Source organism: Fistularia commersonii, chromosome 19, assembly GCF_037954325.1.
Source record: "Fistularia commersonii isolate RoL2024-O1a breed Wild chromosome 19, RoL_Fcom_v1.0, whole genome shotgun sequence".
Lineage (NCBI taxonomy): Eukaryota > Metazoa > Chordata > Actinopteri > Syngnathiformes > Fistulariidae > Fistularia > Fistularia commersonii.
This window is the reverse complement of record NC_141302.1, coordinates 6,376,464-6,398,642: the sequence shown is the minus strand read 5'-3', so window position 1 is coordinate 6,398,642 and position 22,179 is coordinate 6,376,464. Positions and strand designations below refer to the sequence as shown.

Sequence of the window (22,179 nt, the reverse complement as noted above, 5' to 3'; positions counted from 1 at the left end):
CGATGGTTGACATGAAACTGTTGCCACGACAACAGACACAAACAGAAATTATAGTCATCACATGGATTCTCTGTCACAACACACCATGTTCACAGGTATTACTGTGAGCGTTATGGGAGAACAAGTCCCAACAAGCTCCACAAGTTGACCCTAAAATGTTTAGTTACGAAACAGTATCTGAGTGACGGGTGTGGTTTTTGGAGAAAAGACAGCACTGAATGTACACATTACAAACTGTTAAACCTTTCCTGAAAAATCCCAAAATACCAGTCTGATCTGATCAAGTCACACTATCTATTTAAATTACTTGAGTTTTATTGACAAGACCGTACAAATGAAGGGAAGTAACCAGAGAACACAGATAAAGGTACAGTATATGAGTCCTGTAAGTATATTTAATCATATCTAGTTAAACAATCACAATATATTGTTAAATTTATCAAATTAATGTTCTAATTGTTTTTCTTTTTCACGTATGCAGTACTTTCCACATACTTTTCTTTCAAATACGTGTCTTATTCCTTTAGTGGTATTCAGTAAATTGTGTTTGCTAGGTCAGTTGCGTGTTAATGGAAACTCAATTCTCCTTCCGTTGACTTCATATGAATGTGTGATTATCAATTATTTCTACCGAATTAGTATGTATTTATGTCTTTAACGTCTGGTCGTGATTTTAATGTTGTCTGAATAGACTCAATTTGGAAAATTGGCAGGTCCAATCCGGGTAAAATTAAAGTTGAAAATTCTTAACTGAAAGCTTTTCTTCATGACATGAAATGACGTTGATTGGTTGTGCATGTTTGCGAGAACTCGGTATTAAATGGACATACACAAGTCATTTATGAATATATTCCCAGGTTAAAAATATATATAGTATTACCTAATTGTGTATTATTCGAAGTTTCGGCTCATGAAAATGGACGGAAAACAATGAAATGGGGGGGAAGCAAATCCCAGTTTCAAAATCGACCCATAATTTTCGTCTCGACGATCAATAGTTGACAGCGGCACAACAGCGCCCCCTTGTGGGTGCTAGTGGTATTACAATCACAATGGCCGAGACACGCGATAAGCATCCTGGGAAAAGGAGTCGCTGCGTCTACAAAATGTCACCGCCTACTGATGTTTTTTTTTTTAATTTATTTAATTTTCTTAGTAACTAAGTATGAGGTTCAATTATGATCACGATATTTTAAACTTTTTCTTTTTCGACTAAATAATGTGTTCAATGGATACCTAATGTGAAGGAAGTCACTTTTGATCAAGTAAAATTATCTTCTAGGTGCCTGTTCAATATAATTCAATGCATTTTGAATATCTTATATCATTTGGACAATTGCCTTGTACACTTTCTCAAAATCCTTTTTTTGCATCTGTACTATCACTATTACACTACCTCACTCATTCACACGTTATGTCCTCATTCTGTTATCTATTTTTATCTGTTTTTGTCATTCCATTCTCATCTTGTCTATTTTTATCCTTGTTTCTTCGTCTATTTAATTGTGTTTTATTTATGTTTAGTTATTGTAGCGCTGCTGTAACAAACAAATTTTCGCAATGGGGATCAATACAGCATTCTCATATCTTAAGAGCAATTTCCTGTCATTTTATATTGTTTTTAGGTTTGAATCAAAGAAAAAAACAGGAAAGACCCCAGAACAAACATTTTATCCTCAAGGCTGGAATAAAAGACAAGAGAAGTGTAGTAAAATTTTTATTATTTTCTCCAAGTCAAAAAACAAACAGAACAAAGATACAGAGAATGAGATAATGAATTTATTTCTATACAGTGGCAAATTTGGGTTAAACCTTCCTTTGCCCAGACAAGTCTTTCCTCAGTTTGAAACCCTGTCTCACCCAAACGCACGCACACGCACGCACGCACACACATCCATACAACCTGGGAGTCCATGTCCAGGAAGGACCAGACTGCACAGTGAAGACAACAGGATTGGATGCAAGTAGAGTGGACAAAACTGAACGCTCAAGTCCACAAAATTTACTAAGTGCATACGCCAAATCCACTTCATCTCAAAAGGCCAGAAGCTGCAGTCCTTTCATTCACATCCATCATAGAATTGAATAGTATTGACATCCATGCACTAAATGACCCGGGGATTACTGTTTGTACGTAACCTCAGGACTCCCAGTCACATCCAATACGATCCCACGACCCCCGTTTCCCTCTAGTCACAGGTACATACACAAGTAGAAAACAAAAACATTTAAGAAATTATATTTGTGGATGAAGGGGGGCGGGGGGGACCCAGCATGTCTGTGAATTTTGAAAAACTGCGCTGAAATCATCGAATGGAAGAAGGAATGGAACATATTTCCATTGCCATCGGACATTTCCCGAAAACAGTCCAACTAGGATGAGTCGTGAGAAAACACTATTATTCAAAACAAAGTTCACACTAATGTAGTGGGTAAGATTTTATGAACAAGGGCCAAAAGGGCTGTTTAATTTTGCAATCTCTCTTCTTAAAAGACAATTGAATTAAAAAAAAGTTTGACATGAGGACAAATGTTGCCGTCTGTCTGGGAAGTGGAACCTTTCAACTGAACTTTTTGCCCTTTTGGCTTTGAAACTGATCGGCACCGCGATGTGGAAACAGCACAGAATGATTTGTAAAACTGTGTCAAAAGTTTGTGCTGCCGAGAAAATGTCTTATTGTGGGAAGACCAAGGGCGGAAATAAAATATTAATCACCGACCCCCTGCTCTTTCATCCACAGAATATCAAAATGAGCCTCCTGCAAACAGGTTTACAATGTCACCAAAAAGCAAACAGGAAAAATAAGCAAAAAAAAAAAAAAAAAATCTTAATTTTCCTCTATTCATATTGACACAAAATCTTAGCTACTAGCTAACCTTAAATAAATGGAATTGTCCAAATCAATTGAAAAGCTGTGCACATCAACTACCAGAAATGGGACGAATATTCGTAGTAAGAGCGAGGGATTTGAACACATTTCAACCTAAAGCTGAATTATAATGTATTAACATGTGCTACTCGTGCAAATTATGACAAAAGCAGCAACACCGAACTAAAATCCCTCGTCAACGGGCGACCCATTTCTCCTAAATCAAAAGACAGAATAATCAATTCTTCATATAAATGTTTAAATTCCCAGCAGTGAGGGAATTACCTTGAAAAGTATTTTGCCTTTTTTTTTTTTTCCTTAAATTACGTTTGATGCACAAGTCTCCAAAATGGTAGAGGACAAGAGGGTGCTGGTGGGTATTTTTCAAGACATCTTTCAGGTTTGTCTCTGGGGTGTGAGTGGAGGAGGAAAAGAGGAGGGTGATGTGTGCGCTCATGTAATGACAGTTGTGAGTTATATTCCCTCTGCAAGCCAGTTTCTCTCTCCTTCAGGTTGTTTCTGTTGAGGATTCAGCTTCCTTCCGCCGTGTCGGTGCGGATGATGTGATATAAACTCCTCGATAGGTCAAACACTTCCTTCCTCTCATTCAATTACACCTGAAAACTGGTGGCGAGTGGACTTCTACAGAAGCGGCGAGAGGCCTTAAGAGTATACACCCGTGGTGAAATATGCAGTAAACAAAATCTAAACCTCGCCTCCTCCATTTCCTTTAGAGCTCATTCTTTATTGATTTACAATCCACATTTCAAAAAGGCTTTTGGCAAAAATGTAGGCTTCTCCAAAACAGGTTCTTTACAACTGACGTTTAGCGTGAGAATAAGAGAGAGACTGGATGCAGTAAACTAGAAAGTTAAAAAGGGGGCACGTTCTCCCTTCTTTGATTCACCACATCGTCCTCTCCTTTTCATTCCCTCTTGGGAACTGCAGTTTTTCTTCAACACCCCATGAACAAATTAAAAAACTATTTCAAAAGGCAGCCTTTTTTTTCCCTCCTTCAGCCAAAGCAGTTCATGTCTTTCAAATAATAGTTTTAACTATTTTCGGAGAGGGGGGGTAAAGGGGGCAACTCCTCAGATGGTGGTCAAGACTGGGGAGGTTAACAGGGGTCCCAAAGGAGATATTTTTCCCCCCCCGAAAGAGAAAAAGAAAAAAAAAAAATCATGAGTGGGACACCTGTGGCTAGAAACGCTGCCACGCACTGGTGCTGTCCTTCAGTTGTCCACCGGGCGGTGATGAAGTCTCCACGTGCGTCTCCTCAGCTGCCTCCCCTCCTCCTCCACGGGCCCTCAGTTGTTCTCCTCGTCGCTGTCATCAGGACTGATGGCCGGACTGTAGGTGGGCGAGGTGGGGCTGTACCCGGGGGATGTGGGGCTGTATGTGGAGCCTTTGGGGCTAGTCGGCGAGTATGTGGGGGACGTGGGCGAATACTTTGGCGAGGTGGGGGAGTATGTCGGGGAGGTGGGAGAGTATTTGGGGCTCGTGGGGGTGTAGGTGGGGGAGGTTGGGGAGTATGTGGGAGAGGTGGGGCTGTATTTGGGGGTTGTCGGGGAGTAGGTGGGGGAGGTGGGTGAGTACTTCGGCGATGTCGGGGAGTACTTCGGAGATGTCGGGGAGTATTTGGGAGAGGTCGGGGTGTACTCCGGGGAGCTCGGGCTGTAGGATGGTGAAGTCGGGGTATATTTGGGCGAGGTGGGGGAGTAGGAGGGGGAGCTGGGGCTGTATGATGGCGAGCTGGGGGTGTAGGTGGGTGACTGTGGGGTATAGCGGGGACTGGAGGGAGAGTAGGACGGAGAGGTGGGGGAGTAAGAGGGAGAGGTGGGTGAGTAATTGGGACTTGTTGGGGTGTAATTGGGTGAAGTCGGGGAGTAAGAGGGTGATGTAGGAGAGTATGAGGGAGAAGTGGGAGAGTAACTGGGCGAGGTGGGTGTGTAGTTCGGGGACGTTGGGCTGTAACTTGGGCTTGTCGGCGAGTATGAGGGAGAGGTGGGGGAGTAGGACGGGGACGTCGGAGAGTAGGAGGGGGAGGTGGGGGAGTAAGAGGGGGAGGTAGGAGAGTAGCTGGGTGACGTGGGGCTGTAGCTAGGTGACGTAGGGCTATAGCTTGGAGACGTGGGGCTATAGCTTGGAGACGTGGGGGAGTAGGAGGGAGAGGTGGGGGAGTAGGACGGGGAAGTTGGGGAGTAGGACGGGGACGTTGGGGAGTAAGATGGAGACGTTGGGGAGTAGGACGGGGAAGTCGGGGAGTAACTCGGCGAGGTGGGGGAGTAGGAGGGAGACGTCGGGCTGTAGTTGGGGCTGGTGGGAGAGTAAGAGGGAGAGGTGGGGGAGTAGGAGGGTGAGGTCGGGGAGTAGCCTGGGCTCTGTGGAGTGTAGCCGCCGGGTGAGCGAGGCTCATAGGCAGGGGATGTGGGTGAGTAATTAGGTGACATGGCTCCACCTGAGGAAGTAAACATTCATTTGAGACGTCAGGAAAACAGAGAGGCTATGAAATTCTCCACCCTGATGGACCCTCCGCCCTTCCATAACAGCTTGTGTGAACTGAGTCCCCCAAGACTTCATATTAACTCTCTCTGCATGGTCTTTGTACAGGTTCAGCTACTGAAATGATTTCAATAAACTGCAACCAATTAATGTTTTCCGATTGTGTCTAACCTGGAGATGGGATGTATGGGCTGGCAGGTCCAGGAGACCCAGGAGAACCTGGAGTGGGTGACCAGGCTGGAGAGTAGCCTGGTGAGAAGCCACTTGCATCAGATGCCGCACTTGGGGAGAAGCCTGCCGCCCCAGGAGTCATGCCACTCCCTACAAGGGTTATTTAAAAAAAAAAAAAAAAAAAAAGGGGGGGGGGGGTGTATTGGAGTGATAACATCTAATAAAAGGCACAGATGATGAGTCAAAGAAAGCCAGCCTTGTACTCACCGACACTGGGAGACCACGCGCCGTAAGCTGGCGTAGCTCCTGTGTTCCACGGGGTCATGGCAGGGGACATGCCACTCATGGGACTCGGCACCGTGCCAAAGAACATTCCGGTGGCTGGAGAGAGGACCGAGAAGAGGATCAGAAATATCACAGTTCCAGTGGACCTGATGTGACGACCCACTGTGAGTTTCAAGAATATCTAATGATAAAAATGTTCTCTTACGTCCAGCCACACTGATGCCGGGGATGTTTGTGGGGATCTCCATGCCGTATTTACACTTCTCCGCATCCAGCAGCAGGTCAAAGCAGCCTGTCCCGGCCGGTGCAAGCTGGCCAAGCATGATGTTCTCAGACACGCCCTTCATCGGGTCGCTTTCACCATGTGACGACGCCTCCATCAGCACATCCACCTACGGAGAGCAGTCGACAATAGCGGTTATTTCATGAGCATTGTTGTTAGGAGTTATGAAAAGGATGTAGTTGGATAAAGAGATGTTCTCGCACAGTCTCCTCAAAGGAACACTTCATGAGAGGTCCAGTGTCTTGACGGTTGATGCCGTGACGTGTGATGGCCATCAGGTGGCCACGGCAGGTCATTGTGTCACAGAGCAGAGCCAAGTGGCGGTAATTGACGTAAGAGCCGTCGAAGGAGATGACATGATACAACTCCCTCTCCAGGGCCTTTCGCACGGCTTCAATACCCAACACCTAGAAAGAAACAAACAAAAGAAAGATGCCAATGTATTGATGCTATCAAAATTAGCCAGTGTAAGACAGTGGAATTATCTTGTACCGTAAAGATCTCCACAATGTCGTTGGAGGTGGTCCTGACGGGATCGACGTCTTTTTCGCTGAGAACCCTCATGAGGCTCACTCCGTCCGTCTCAAGGATCCACTCCTGTAAGGCCTTGAACTCTCCATCCTCTGTGATGATGATTTTCTTCTTGTTGTCAGTTTGAGGCAAGTGCATGTAGACCTGAGGGGAGAAAGTTGTGTTTAGATCAATGTACAGCCACGGGCAAGTTTTGTCAACACGGCATCGGTCATAAGTCCAGTCCCTTACCTTACTGATCTGTTCAATCCCCTGCAGGGTCATGTCTGTCAGCATGTTGGACTCTATGCACCTTAAGAAAACATCATCGTCCATTTTGTCCACCACCTCTTCATCCTAAAAAAAAAAAAAAAAAAAAAAAAAAAAACACACCCTCAAGATTCTTGCCTTAACTAACTTCAGTGTTCTTTATGATATTGTTTCCATTATTTCTTACCTCTTGGAACTTGTTTTCGTCACTGTTCATGATCCTGATTCGCAAGACGAGCTTCTCAGCGTTATCGTCATTGAAGATGCAGTTCAGGTCATCTCCGAAGCCTTTGGAGAGTGACCAATTATGACATGAATTATAGTGATTTTTTTTTTGTTTGTCAGACTTTGAGTGTATGTGCGACCAACAAACCTGCATTGATTTTTTCTGCAATCTGCTCCATGGTCAGCTTGCGATCGGTCATATGCTTGCGATCGAGCTCGATGCGCAGCAGCCAGGGGGAGATGCGTGTCACGTCAAAGTCCGGCATCTCGTAGTAAACATTGACCCACTCTTGGTCCTCAGACACCACTGTGTTCTGAGGGTTGGGGTCATAGTAGATGGCAGTGTTGGCAGTCACCTGAAAGGCAAGATTGTGTTACGGTTATCTGTCTGTTGCATACTGTGGAGGAATGTTATTAAAGACTCTGACACTTGCTCTTAGCGGCAATATAAAATTTGTTCACCTTTCTCAGAGTAGTGTGTTCCAGTCGACAAAGGATGTCTTTGGCTCTCTCAGCGTCGCGTGCTGCCTGGCCCAGCAGAAAAACTGTCAGCGAGGGTGTTTTGGGCCTCTTGGAGATGTTGATCAACTCCTTCAGACGGGGCACGCCGAGTGTTACGTTCTTGGCCGAGACACCAGCGTAGTGGAAGGTGTTCAGTGTCATCTGAGTGGCTGGTTCTCCCAGCGACTGTGCAGCTAAAGCGCCAACCATTTCACCTGGATGGGCCTGAGAGGAAGAAGAGGCAGGATTAATGGAAAGTCCTTTTCTTCCTCATTACTTCAAGCCAGCTCAGAAAGCGGCTTAACATACAATGGACTGGTTGAACTTGGTCTCGATCTCCCCCAGCAGCCAGTCGAAAGCTTCAGTGGTAAGGCGGAACTCTTCAGTCATGCGTTTGGAGCAAAGGGTGGAGCGCAAGTGGATGTTGAAGAGCAGAGTGGCGTTCTGCTGTGCCTGTCTACTCAGAGGGTCATCACCATTGACAATCACCAGCTTCTTGCTCAATTCCTGAACACCTGCACAGAAAAACAAAAAAATATTCATTTCTTTGACATGTGACCTCATTTGCTATGATCACAATTCCCACTGAACTGTAAACAAGGGGAAACTACTTGTGTTAAATAATTATACTTATATGTTTGAACACACGCAAAAATTTTGTTTAGTGCAACAAAGCCATAGCATATATATCTCTTACTGTGGCTCCGATAGTGACAAATTCCTCACAATTGAAATAAAATGATAATTTCAATACGGCAAGAAAGTTTGAATCATGTCACAGATACTGCAAGTGATCAAGTCTGTTGTTATTTAGGACCTCCTAATACTTTAATGTTGTTATGTAATGGGCTTTATGTAATTTAAAAGGGTGCCAAAGGTCAGGCCATGACCTCCCCTATCGCGCACTGTGTTTGAAAGGTTAAAAAACAAACACCCCGGCATTAAAGTGCAGGAAAAGCTGACTGTTGTGACACAGGATTCACACTTTTTCTTTTGAAACACCAATGGTTGGTCTACAAAGTAGTGTTAGCTACATGAGTAGTGTTGGAGCACTTCCCTTTTGACTTTTAAAAAGTAAATAAACACAGAAGTATATGAGAATTCTCTTCAGGCGCATTCATAAACCTGTATTACCACAACTGTCCACACACACACACACACACACACACACACACACACACACACAGTAACATCACAACTATAGCATAACTGTGTCTCCCTTTCTCAATTTCCATATTAACATAAGCATTATGTTATTAAGCTTTAATTATTTATGATAACACAATGATCATGACTCATTCAAGCTTTCAACATAGCTATTGCTCTGACTGAACTGGTCCGACATGAACCAAGAAGGATGCCTCCGAGGTTTGTTTTGTGGCTCACCTTCAACAACCCTTAGAGGGTTGAGGTCGGTTGGAGTTCGCGTGTTGATGCGGAAGATCTTCTGAGCGTTCCAGATCATTCTGGCTAAATTGCAAGGCAGCACCACCTGTAGGTGTGGAGGGACATTGCATCACATGACCGATTAGGATGTGGAGAGAAAAGAGCCAACATTTCACGAAAGTTTCCATAAATGGGTCTCTCTTTCACTTTCTTTTCCATTTAGATGTTTGATAGGGGCACCGGTTACAGACATGTCTATATTTTAGAAAATTAATCAAGAACGCAGAAAATGGCACAATTGCTGTGCCGGGGTGATATGTTTTCTCTTCTATATGGACACGCTCCAATCTTACTAATGTAGAAACAGCAAAATTGACCAAGGGAAATCTGAATTATCCTCTGAGAGCAGAGGAGTGCTCAGGGGTAATTGTACACACTCACCTTACTGTCCCCAGTGGGGAAAATGGCTCTCAGGATTTCCCTGTCTTCCTTCATTTTGTCAAACTCCCTCTCCAGGGTGCTCTGTACGTGGGCGTTGGTAAGCACCTCTTTTACCACATCTTCCTGTAGTGTCCTCCTCAGTGCTCGTTCATTGGTACAATCAAACTTAAATCTGGAGAGGTTGTTTGATTAAGAGGATAGGTCTATGCATGCAGTTTAGACAGGTTGCAGCACTAGGACATGAACTCTCAGCAATCACATAATGATAATAAGTACTGCAAAGTGTATCATGCATAAATGTTTAACAACACCTCAACTTACAACAATAAACTGCGTTAATTTTGGATTCACTGTGCTGTTAAACATTGTAAAGCTTTGAGATGATCAAAAAACACCAACAGAATACATTTTCTGTGTATGCGCATTGTATACATAAACGTGTATCTTACTTCTTCTCAAAGGCCTTGTGTGATGGCTTGACTGTTGCCAAGTTTTGGAATTCAACGTTCTCTCCGGCCAGACCGTCTTCTCCGTAACGCAGCTGGACCACCTGGTTGATGGAGTTACGCACCGTGCCGTCGTACTTCACCATCACAGACTCCATAGACTTGATGAGACGCCGCTGAATGTAACCTGGCGTGTTTGGGGAGACTCTGTTTCTATACTAGTATTGTCTGATTTAATAAGCAAGGCGGCTTTGCTTTCAAATGATAAATCGTGTCCGATTCCACCGAAAGCCTCTGTCTAGATTCTAAATAGAACACCGGGCTTCTGGAGCTCACCAGTCTCAGCAGTCTTCACAGCTGTGTCGATAAGACCCTCTCTGCCTCCCATGGCGTGGAAGAAGAACTCGGTCGGGGTCAGCCCGGCAAGGTAAGAGTTCTCCACAAACCCTCTGCTCTCAGGGCCATAATCATCTTTAATGAAGTGTGGCAGTGTTCGGTGTTTAAAGCCAAAGGGGATTCGTTTACCCTCCACATTCTGCTGCCCCACCACAGCAATAACCTGTAAGCACCAAAACCGGCAGCTTTGGTCAAGATAGTTCGATTTCACAATGCCCTTTAGGTTACCACGAGGATGTCTGTGTGACTCCTACCTGTGAGATGTTAATCTTTGAGCCCTTGGAACCAGCCACCACCATGGACTTAAAGTTGTTGTACTCAGACAGAGATTTCTGAGCAGAGGAGCCAGTCTTATCACGGGCGTCGTTGAGGATGCGGTTGACCTGGTTCTCGAAGGTCTGCCTCAGAGTGTTACCGGGGGTTGGCTCCAGTTCATTATTGTGGGCTTTTTCGATGACCTGATGAGTGGGAGTGAAAATACGACCTCTTCGTCACAGTTTTCAAAGGCTTCAGATTTTAGCACTGAATTTAAAAAAAAAAAAAAGTATGCTTACTTCTATCACATCTTGCTTGGCTTTCTTGATGGTATTCTGAATGTCGAGGTAGGTCTTAGCATCAGCAATGGAGTCGCCAATACCGATGGAATGACCTGAACGAATATACAAAAAGCAACAAAAAGTGGTCAATTAAGCTGTAACACTATTAATGTTATCTCCTGTTACGAGAACAGACTCTGATTGCTGCACCTTCAATCAACAGCCAGTTGTTGACCACAGTTTGAATGTTGGAGTAGAAGAGTCTGGTGATGTCATGTCCCATTTCCAGGTAGGAAATGTGGACGAGCGAGCCAGCAGAGGTCCCCAGGGACTTTTTACACAGGATCCCCATAATCAACTCACCGTTCTCCACAATGACCTATGAGAAACACATATGTGAGCTCACTTGTGTTACAGTTTCAGCCCCTGTTCTAAAAACAACTCCACTCTACCATGGTACCTTGGTGTCTCCTGGTGAGATGTGCTTGTATGGGCCGCTGTCTTCGTCGTCCGGGTGGGTGCTGTGTGTTCGGATGACGTTGATGTGTCCAGGAATGATGAGGCTGAAAATCTGCTTGCCTGTCCACAGGGGACGGGGCTTGAGGATGGCAGGCTGAGGCATTTTCCCGTCCCAGGTAGAGAGGAACATGAGGAGGTTCATCACTTCACCCTGTGGAGGACAGATATGGTGAGAAGAAGCTGTGCTACTTGACAAAGCACCAATGTCTTCTGCTCATTCTTTTAAATTGCTCACCCGTTCTAAGAAGACGTCTCTTTTGGTGAATTTTCGCACAGCTGTGAGGGTGTCCTGCACAATACCCATGACGGGCCTGTTAGACTGAGGTGTGACGATCATTCTGGGCACCATTGCCAACTCCTGAATCTCTGCCCTGGTTTCAAGGGACTGAGGCAGGTGGAGGTTCATCTCATCTCCATCGAAGTCAGCATTGTATGGTGTGGTGACACTGAAGGAGAAAGTAAAACAAGATGCTAAAACTACACTGATAACCTACATTATCATGAATTCATTTTGTTATTGAAAATATCTGGAACTGAAATCATGTTACTATTGAATAATCCCTAAGTTCGTTACCTGAGGTTTAGTTGAAATGTGGACCAGGGCAGAATTCAAACACTGTGCCCCATCAAGGACATTTTATGTCGTGTGTTATTGAAAATATCTGGCGCTGAAATCACGTTACTGTTGAATAATCGCTACGTCCGTTACCTGAGGTTTAGTCGAAATGTGGACCAGGGCAGAATTCGAACCCTGTGCCCCATCATGGACATTTTATGTAGTGTGGGCTGTCGGTTAAAGATGACAATGTCTCCATCACACATGTGTCTTTCCACCTAAAACAAGAAAAGCATGTGCTTGTCAATCAAAATTCAACAAGATCTTCTTTAAAACATTTAGCATAGAAGCTACTTGTTTTTTAATCTTGCCTTGTAGCCAATCTGCAAATGAAGGTCACTTGGTTTAGGGTGGAATCGTAGATCGATTCTGTCTCCGCCGTCACGAATGATGTATTTGGCCCCGGGGTATTGGCTGTTGCCTCTTCGAACAAGCTCAAGCAGTCTAATAAATCAAAAGGAGTTATCTTAGCATGAATGAAATATGAAAGGATTCAATATTACTTTCCAAAGGCAGTTAAACAGTCGTACCTGTCAATGTTAAACGGTGTGACGATTTCTGGGAAGGTCATATTGGCTGCGATGGATCGTGGCACACCCACTTGGTCAATTTGTAGGTTTGGGTCTGGGGTGATGACAGTACGTGCAGAAAAGTCTACACGCTTGCCCATCAAGTTACCTCGGACCCGCCCCTCCTTCCCTTTTAGACGCTGCTTGATGGACTTGAGAGGGCGGCCAGATTTTTGCATTGCCTAAAAACAACAACAAAAGTATGTATTTCAGAGGGCAATGACACCAACCAGGTTCAAGGGAATTCAAAGAATATGACTAGACCAACACAAAAAGAAAGATCGCACAACTCTATTTCTTGATAACTAGTCATTATGTTGCATGGAAATAAACAAACCCTTGGCAGGCCTGGCAGTTCATTGTCAACCATGGTGGCCACGTGAAACTGAAGCAGCTTGACATCCTCAGCTATGACGTGAGCTGCAGCACCACTCTGTTCATTTCTCCGCAGCTGGTTGTTGATCTTGACAATGTCTGCCAGCTTGTGGGTTAAGTCGTCCTTCGAAAGACAACCAACATTTAGTACATATGTGGACACTTTTAACATGTGAACATAGCTTAAAATTAAGTGTGGGGTCACATCGTCTTACCTGGTTACGTGCAGAGCCCTGCATGACGACAGCTGGCCTTACAGCCAGCGGAGGCACAGGTAATACAGTTACTATCATCCACTCTGGTCGGGCAAACTTTGGGTCCATGCCCAAGATGATGTCCTCTTCATCTGAAATGCGCTTGAAGATCTCATGCACACGCTCAGGACTCAGCAGGATTTTCTTCTCCTGAGAATCTTCATTGACGTGCTTCCACTCAGCGTAAAGCTCCAGGCCCGAGCGTCTGATGCGTGGTTGGTATCGCCCGCATCCACCGTGGCCCTGCATAAATCACCACATGAAACAATTTGAAATTAGGAGAGTTAATTTTTCTCACCTGCTGTATTTCAGACAAAAGTACAAAGCGTGGATCTTACATGTTGGTGAGAATGTAGACAATAAGTTAGTACATCACAGATAAACTGATTTGGTTGCACTGATGACAATATTGGCACCACTGCAAATATTATATTTTGCTATTATGTCCAATATTTTATCTGAACTGATGACTATTTCAATTTTATTTGATGATGTGTTATCAACATGTATTTGGATGGATTTGGAATGGTCTCAGGACATGAAATGTATGATAATACCTTCTCCTTGGTAATGTCTTCCTCAGTCTCCTGCTGTTCCATCCCAAACTTGTTATCCATCTCCTCCCCTCCTTCACAGATGTTTTTTCCTTTGCAAAGCTCGTACACATGTGTCAGGCGCTTCCTTGGCTGCCCTTTTGATTTTGCCAGGATGTCTTTGATTTTTGGATTGTTCTATGAGCAGCGGTAAATAACAAAATGAACATTTTAAGGGTGAAAGATAATACGTTTTGAAAGGACAAAAAAAACAAGAAATACTTACTGAGTCGACTAATAGCTTGGAGCAAAAAAAGCAGACACACCGCAGCACCTTCATTATCTTTGTTATAAAGCCAACATGAAAAACTGGCTTTGCGAGTTCAATGTGCCCAAAATGACCTGGACATTCTGTCATGTTGCCTGGGAGGACGAAATAAAATTGATATGAGGTCTGGATAAAAGACGAGGCAATAGATATTTAAAAATGTTTTCAAAAACTTTACCTGCACAGGTTTGACATTTCCCACTTCTTTCAATGACCCCTTGTCTGGGATCCATGAGGCCACCAAGTTTAGGGCGCCCACCTTCAGTTGTTTCGGGATATTTAATCCCCCCTTCTGTCACTGACATTCTTTTCTGGAGGAGAAAACCATTCATTTGAGCTAATGACACAATAATGACCGAACAGCAGTGATATGCACAGATTAAAATCTGAAATATCAGTTCTGCTTATATGTATCCAGTCTGCTACATCTGTGCCAAGTTACTTGTCCACGACCCATCCTCTAGGAAATTAAATCACCTCCATAAGCAGGAATGAAGTCTGATACTAATAAGTTATGACTGTCCCGACACCTTTCTATTAGCGCATCACAGCTCCACCATTCAGTCTAACGTTTGGTTAACGGTTAAACATCGCCGGTGCGAACAGTCCTAAAAGTCACAGGCTTAGGGCCTGTATCACATACACGTGTTTTGTCTTATGTGTCGATCCCGATGTAAATGAGACATGCATATTTGACTTGCTTTAAATTACATTTTATTTATTGCATGACAAAAGCTCGGCGAGAACAATGCGACCACTGACAAAACCAGAGCGGTGCAAAAGATTTAACTGTTGTCTACGATTTTTACTCGTTAATGGACTAAAAAAACACACTGGATGAATAAAATAGGGGTTTAATTCATGTGATAGCCTGGATCGCTAAATTGATAATGTTGTGCTTAAAGTTTTCAAACTTCCTGAAAGATGCTAGTTAGCTCAAGCTCAACCAGCCTCACACAGCTAGGCTAGGCTAACAGCAAACATTTTTCTTTGTAAACAGATCCGTGTATTTGCAACATTTGCCGAAATACACCATTAGTCTAAAAATGATCGAAGACGTGTGTACAATGTGTAACAGAATTAATAAAATCCCCATCCCCCGAAAAGAAAACCTACAAGCTCATCTGGGCTGATGATGCCGAACTGAACTCTCTTGATCGTGCGCAAGGGGCATGCGCTGTCGCCGGAGGGCGGTCCGTGCATCCTGTCTATTCAAAGAGACGCGTCCTTCCTCGGCACGTCGCTTTGTGAGCAGGAACAGCCTCTTAAGTTGTCACCACGACTCTGGTGAAGCCGCCAACGGTGACCGGAAAGTCTCCGAAGGCGATATCCCAGGGACCTCTGTTGTCGGTTGCCTTTAGAACCGAATTATTTATGTTTTAATCCTAGCTAAGCTGACAACCAACCGTCTCCTCTCCCTTTCCTGATCTACACTGTGGAGCGCTCAGAGCGCTTCTGAGTGAACGAAGGGACAACGCCTGGTTATATAGGCTGAGTGACTGCAACGGGGTTGCCCAGGCAGAAACACAGGGGCTAACTCTTTGGAAGGTGGGACATAGTTATCCACGGTAAAACGCTCATTGGCTATTTGAGCCAGTTCTATGAATAATTAATATAGTCGGACGTACAGCCAATGAGGAAACACGCTTTCTTTCTTGACGAATCAAAATTGAAGGCGGGCGTTGATAAAATCAATACCAGTTTCTATTGGCTGTATTAAAATAGAAAAGGCGGTGCGGCATATGCAATATATGCAAAATTAAAATACTTAACATAATGCTTTTGATTCGCCCGTTTAGCTATTAATATTGAGCAGTGGACGAAAGCTAGCCAATGAGCAAGAACATATTGTCCTTTTTAGTATAATTTTAACATACCCCGCCCATTTTCCGATGATTGCCGAAAGCACCCGATGTGAATTTCTTCCCTCAGAGCAAAAGTAAAAAAAACCCTCTGTTCTCCCGTTCGTCTCGCTCTGGAACTGCCTGGGCTCTAAGAAAAGAGGCTCAGGGCTGAGGCCTGTTCAGGCGTTTGATAAAACTGACGAAAATGGTCGAAATATAGTATGTTTTCACCTAGAAACACTCTGTAGTGGAATATATTTCGAAGTGTGTCGCATTAACATCGATTTATCGGATTTTATTACTCTTCGTTTTTGGAATCCTGGGACTTTTTTGCAAGCCTCGGACTCTCCTGCAAATGCCGGCCGCCTACTGGACTGGATAAGCCGTATGCCGTTTAGGAAATCATGGGGAAAGCCTTAAGTGCTGTATACCTTGTGTTTGAGTGATTGTGATAATTTTATTAATCTTATTGTATAGGAGAATTCAACGGGGATCCGATTACTGTCGTCAATTGTGGGTTAATTTTAATTATTATCGAAAAATACAAGGCTTTGTTTTAGGCCAAGTATTGAGAGCAGGCTGGAATGCTGTGTTTTTGGCGGTTAGCTGCCATCACAACGCTATGATTTTAAGCTTAACGTAAATTAGCTAGAATAAGCTAGAAAAGAGATGCATTGCGTGAAGATCGTTCGATTGCACGTCAAGTCTGTTTTGAGTCTGATTTGTTTTCTTGGATTAACCTTTGGAACTTGTCGCCATTAGCTTAGCTAAACAATTCGCTTACATTGGGTGGAATACGTATATGCGTAATGCTACATTTTAACTAAATGTCTACATTTCGTGCTATACGACTAAGTGGTTGTCGTTGAAGCGTTCGATATGTCAGCAAAACGGAACATATTTTTATCGTTTGCATTGCCAGCACCCCGTTTACATTAAAGTTAGCCTTGGATATACCCCAACGGTGAAAACCTTAAATAAACGGCTACTGTCTGTCTTTCAACTCAGATGAACTGAGTACCCCATGTCCCTAGTTTTCGTGAAGTATTGTCTGTTATTGTTCATAACGTATTGGTTTGTCGCGATCATAGTTGTATAGTCACGACGTAATGTCGAAACCGAAGTATTTTAGCTGTGTGCTGTTAGCTCTCAACATGGCGGTGTTTGACGATGCTTCTTGTTGTTAATGAGAAAGATGGAGTCTCGAATATTCCCGCTGGCTAATTTCCCCGTGAAGTAGATGCGCAGGTAACGGTGTAAAACTCTCACAAATGCGACGAAGGGGGCTGTTGGGGCTTAAATATGAGGAAAAGACTATTTAAGGGAGTAATTTGGCCGCTGTAAGCCCTAGTCCGGGTACCTCAGTGGTTTGAAGACTTGAAGCCATCTTGCTAGCTATCATCTATGAACACTGACTCCATATTCTTCTATTAAGAGCTTGAATTGGGTTGCTTTTTGTCAGGCTAGTGTGAGTTTGACACAGCCGTTAGCTTTATAATCACAGAATCCCCTTATTTCGTTGTTACTTTTACACGGCATGTGGTCAAGTTGAGTGTTTTATCATGGACGAGGACATGTCAATAGGTTATTATACAATAGATTTATCCGGTTTCTCCTCGGCCGGTTGCGCCCAGGGGAAGGGAACAGCAGTATTGACGGCTAATGTTCATAGGCATATTGTCAACGGAGGTGTCCCTCGACGCACTCATCCCCGTTGTTCAGTTCATGAAGCGCTCACGGTGTGCGTGATATGTTAGCGTAAAATTGCCATTCTCGATATGAAATAATAATGGGAATTGTGGAAAACGCTGGGTATCAGCTGAAACACGGTTGGATTCGAGCGCCTCGTTTACAGAACGCAACCGGTGAACAGTTCATGCTATGTAAGTTTTTGCTTAGTATCATGTTACTACGTTATGTCTCGATATTAACCGCATTTTTGGTTCAGTTTTTAATAAAAAAAAACCTGACAAGTACTATTGAGTCTTGTGTTTTGTTAATTCGTCGAAAAACTGATCTCCTGTAGAAACAAAATCGACTAGGCAGCTGAAACTGACATCTTCGGGTTCCTCTAGGAACCGTCTTCCTCGATGCCTCCCAGCCAGCCGCAGCGGAGCATCAGGGAAGCTGGCCTACAAGAATCGCCGCTAAATGCTGCCTTGTCCACGGGCTAAAAGCGTCCCGGCTCCCGTGACGGCTTCGCAACACACACGACTTGTGTCGGGGACTAGCGCTTCCCCAGCGTGTGCCATGCCACGCCGGGGCGATACAAAGGATTCATTATTTAGCAGTTGGCTCCCTCCTCTGGCTCACACGGAGATCGTCCGGCGCCTAATGCGTTGCACAACCACGCCGACTGCGGAAGCGCGCCCCGCAGCGCTCCGTGCTCCCTCTGCTGCGCCGAGGAGGTCGGTGCGTCCACAAAGCGGCGACAAGGTATGTAGACGGAAACGCATGACTGTAATAACCAAAATATAAGATCAATCCCGTTATTTAATATTTTAGATTTCAAGCAATGACTCCCCCAGCCCCTTTAGACCGGAATCTCCCGGCCGTGTAATGGCCCGAAAGCGCTTTTACTGCACGCTTGGGTTTTGTTGTGGTCGGACCAGCAGGCTCCAGACGATTTTATATAAACGGCGTTTCGAGGAAAACAATGTCATACATTCTTGAAAAGAAAGCGAATTCACGTCAGAATGATGCGCTCTCGGGCTTCCCAAAGAGACGGGGTGTGTTTACTTGGAAGTCTCCCCCTATCCTTGTAAATAAAGTTGAACGATAAACAGCCTATTTAACCCCCAATCGTTACATAACGTAATAATACAGAACTTACATGATAATGACAAATGACCGATTTTTCTACTTATTTGACAAAACACGTGTTTATGAATCTTTATTTCCTAAACTATTTTTTAGTTTTTTTTTTCCTCCCAAATTACTGATTTCTTTCCTCCTTCAGATGACTGCTTTCGGACATTTTGAGCTCATCATTTATACTGCAAATAAGTAACCAACAATAACAAGAAGTAAGGGGATAAAACAACTAAAATAAGCTGAATTTTCTCGTTCTTGTGGTTACATAAGATTGTCAAAATGGGTGTTGTAAATGCATGATTCATGTAGTTCAAATAATAGCACATTGTATGTTCATATAAATAATAACCTGAAAAAGGTACAACTACAAAGTTTTAAAGTATTCAGTCACACAAAATACTTCTCAATTTAAATGATTGCATGCAATGGATTACTTCTACTTTTTATTCTGACCTGAGCACAAATTTTCGCTGTGTGTGTTTACGTGTGTGTAAGTTATCCATCCGAGGATCGACAGCCAGGTACTGGTTGGATCAGGACAGACAGCCTGTCAGCTTGCCTTCAAACTTCAAGATGAAATGAAATGTAAGTTTTCAGGGCTTGAGTTATTCACACAATCTGGTGAGGTGTTTCCCTTTGTGTGTTCCCCCTTCTTGAGACATCCCCACTCACCCTCACTGAGCATTGGATGGATTGGGCAAACAAACCACCTTTGCTGGATTTATATAGGAAGAACCCCTGTAGCTCCACCTCCCTCCTGCCTCCCAGCATGACATCACAGCTTCCCCCCCTACAGTGCCAGGGAAGCCCCTCCCTGCAAATGCAGACTCTTCGCCTCCCCATGTGATGTAAGAACTTTCATTTTCACAGCACACACACACATACAGGCTTTCTGAATATAAAGCGGGATGTGTAAGGTGGTGAAGAGACAAAATGTGGATTGAAGCATAGTTGGATGTAGCTGTAATTTACTATCTTCATTCTGTTTTGCCTTAAGTCATATTTCTGTACATGAACATCAAGATAATGTGTACAATTTAATTACCCTTTTGCATTTAATATTGTATGACCTATATACCTCAAACATGATCCTGTGTTGTTTCCAAACCTTGGCCGGTCTGTAGCTGCTGTGTTGCTGGCATGACCAAGTACGTGCTGCCATACAGCACTAAGTCAAATTTGACAATGAATGCTTTTTGTTCTAATGCTCGACATGTTTATGTATCTACACCCTGTATGTGCTAACTTGTGTTATTATCAATTTTATAATGAAGAGAATGAGATTCTCTCTTCTATTACCGCATATTTGCAGTGTAATCTGGACTTTTTGAAAAAGCCCCATAAGAGCATAAAATTCAAAGTTATAACCCCTGAAGGGACAGGTTATTTTGGCCACAGCTCAATTATATCACAGCTATTTAATCAGCTTGACGTGAATTTTGCATCACAGCCCCCTGAGGTGTCACACATTTCCAGGTTTCATTCCTCTGAGTCTGCTGGTCACGATATTCTGCTATGGTTTGCCCTGAAAATCAGTCCTAAATCCTTCGCCCATTAAACTTTTATGTAGACTCTTAGCATTGCCTTTTTTAATGAGTAGCTGTTGTTGTTTTGACAGCTTTTTCTTTCTTTTTTAACCCTGGTAGAGCATGTTTGCTTATCAGGGTTCCCTGAGGTTGTTGCCAGCGTTGCGTGTCTTCCTGAGGCATTTTTAGACCCTGGAAGAGGCGTGGATATCTAGGGGGAGCTCTTGTCTGATGATGTCAGAGCTTGAGCGAGAGCGAGAGAGACAGAGCGAGAGAGACAGAGCGAGAGAGAGAGAGAGAGAGAGAGAGAGAGAGTGCATGTGTGTGCGTGCATGCGTGTGTGCGTGCACGTCTGTGCTCTCAGTTTCATTGGAGATTGGCACTTTAGCACAAGCCCCCTTTTCTCCCCTAAAATCTGAAAAAATGCTAATAATTTGGCCTGTAATGGAGTGTTTTCTTGCTCCCAAGCTTCTTTTGATTTGGCCATTACTATGAGAACATTTTCCCGTTATATCCTCTTAAATTATGCATCAGGATGGTGTTTTGTAATAAAAAGAGTGACGCATGGCTTGAGGATTGCTGTCTGTCTAAGAGCCCATTGAAACTGGCCAACACACTCTGCTCGCAAGAGAATGTCCTGTTCCTCGGGTGTTTGTGTTGGCTGATGTCAGCCGAGCACTTTCGTCTTTCTTGCTTTTATCATCCACACCCCCTTTCACATCTTTCAAATTTTCATTTTCTGCTCAAACTGAATACTTTCCTGCCAGCTAATCTGCAGAAAAAGAATCACAAAGCGGAGGAGTGGAATCAGAAGCAACATCGTAGTTTGAAGGAGATCCACACTTTTTTAAGGTTCTTCCACCCTCTTACTGGAACTATCAGATGCTAAATTAATTGCTCTTGATCCCACCTCGTGTTGCAATCAGCTTAGTGCTAATCTTGGGTTCTCACAGTGCAGCCAAGTCTGGTCGGGCTGTTGCACTGAGCCTTCCACTTCTCTCTTCTCTAAAAGTTTTTAACCTCTGGTGCCTTCCGCTCCACTCTCCTTTGCCTTTTGGCCAGGACAACTCAGGGGTGGGTTGGGTGCAGGGGCCTGTGATCAGTTGAGAAAATAAAAATGTAGCTAAATCAAACCAGATACAAAATTTGCACACAGAAAATTACTATTTTATTGGAATGGACTTTTGAAAATCAATGTTGTAAATTGGAATAAACATGACAAAATAAAACGAGTAAATTGCAATTTTACCTGGAAATAGAGAGGAATTACCTGGAAATAAGCATAAGACATTTACAAAAGAAATACAATGAAAAAATTAAAAATCATTGAGGCAAAAAAAAGTCCAGAAAGGAAGAAACAACTTCAATAATAAAAGTAAAAAAAAAAAAAGATTACATTTCAAATGCGGCCTGTGTTTGTGCACAGGTTTGTATTAACCGCTAAAAGTTTCCAGGACCTTTATTTTGGAAGGTTATGACCTGAAACATTTGACAAGCTCTGCCTAACATCACTCCTCCACCGTAAGGGTGCTCACACTCTGTGCTTCGCACTTTGAATGAACTTGAACAACCACTTTTTGCACGTTCCTCCCTCCAAGTCTGAATGTCTTTATCACCTGACAACAACGTCTCCCTGCGTCGTCAGGAACCGTCATCATTCTGGACCTGTTCAGTGTCACTGAATGAGTCTCTGGCGTCCCCTTCTCACCATTGCTGTTGTGCTTCTCCTGGCATTGTCTCTTAAGTTCTTGTTCCTCACTTTTCATTTTACTGTTTTCTCTTTTTTGTCCTTTTCTATAGTCAGAGCTTGTCTAAGGTGCCCATAAAAAGTCCTGGAAAGTAATATACTACTGCACTTTTGAGCAAGATTGAGGCACTTAATGTGAATTTTCCATCTGATGCTACTTTTAATATAATAATTCTCTGGATTGCAAAGGGAACCATTGAGCTTTGTTTAAAAAGGTGCCATAGAACATTTA

General features: G+C 43.6%; 1 protein-coding gene across 1 annotated transcript; it reads right to left on the bottom strand.

Annotated features, from left to right (window-relative positions):
* Positions 1 to 1,704: 1,704 nt before the first annotated feature.
* polr2a (RNA polymerase II subunit A) lies at positions 1,705 to 15,473 on the bottom strand. The gene is made up of 29 exons (XM_086165242.1): positions 15,133 to 15,473; positions 14,195 to 14,327; positions 13,975 to 14,111; positions 13,713 to 13,886; positions 13,117 to 13,398; positions 12,864 to 13,025; positions 12,488 to 12,708; positions 12,269 to 12,401; positions 12,051 to 12,175; positions 11,577 to 11,787; positions 11,283 to 11,492; positions 11,033 to 11,201; positions 10,841 to 10,935; positions 10,541 to 10,744; positions 10,227 to 10,449; positions 9,894 to 10,077; positions 9,445 to 9,616; positions 9,004 to 9,109; positions 7,927 to 8,132; positions 7,579 to 7,842; positions 7,265 to 7,472; positions 7,079 to 7,179; positions 6,874 to 6,978; positions 6,604 to 6,786; positions 6,315 to 6,518; positions 6,034 to 6,220; positions 5,811 to 5,924; positions 5,544 to 5,693; positions 1,705 to 5,328 (listed from the first exon to the last, which is right to left on the bottom strand). Exons 1-29 carry the CDS (start codon positions 15,217 to 15,219, stop codon positions 4,178 to 4,180), a joined length of 5,901 nt encoding a protein of 1,966 aa, XP_086021368.1. The 5' UTR covers positions 15,220 to 15,473; the 3' UTR covers positions 1,705 to 4,177.
* Positions 15,474 to 22,179: the final 6,706 nt, after the last annotated feature.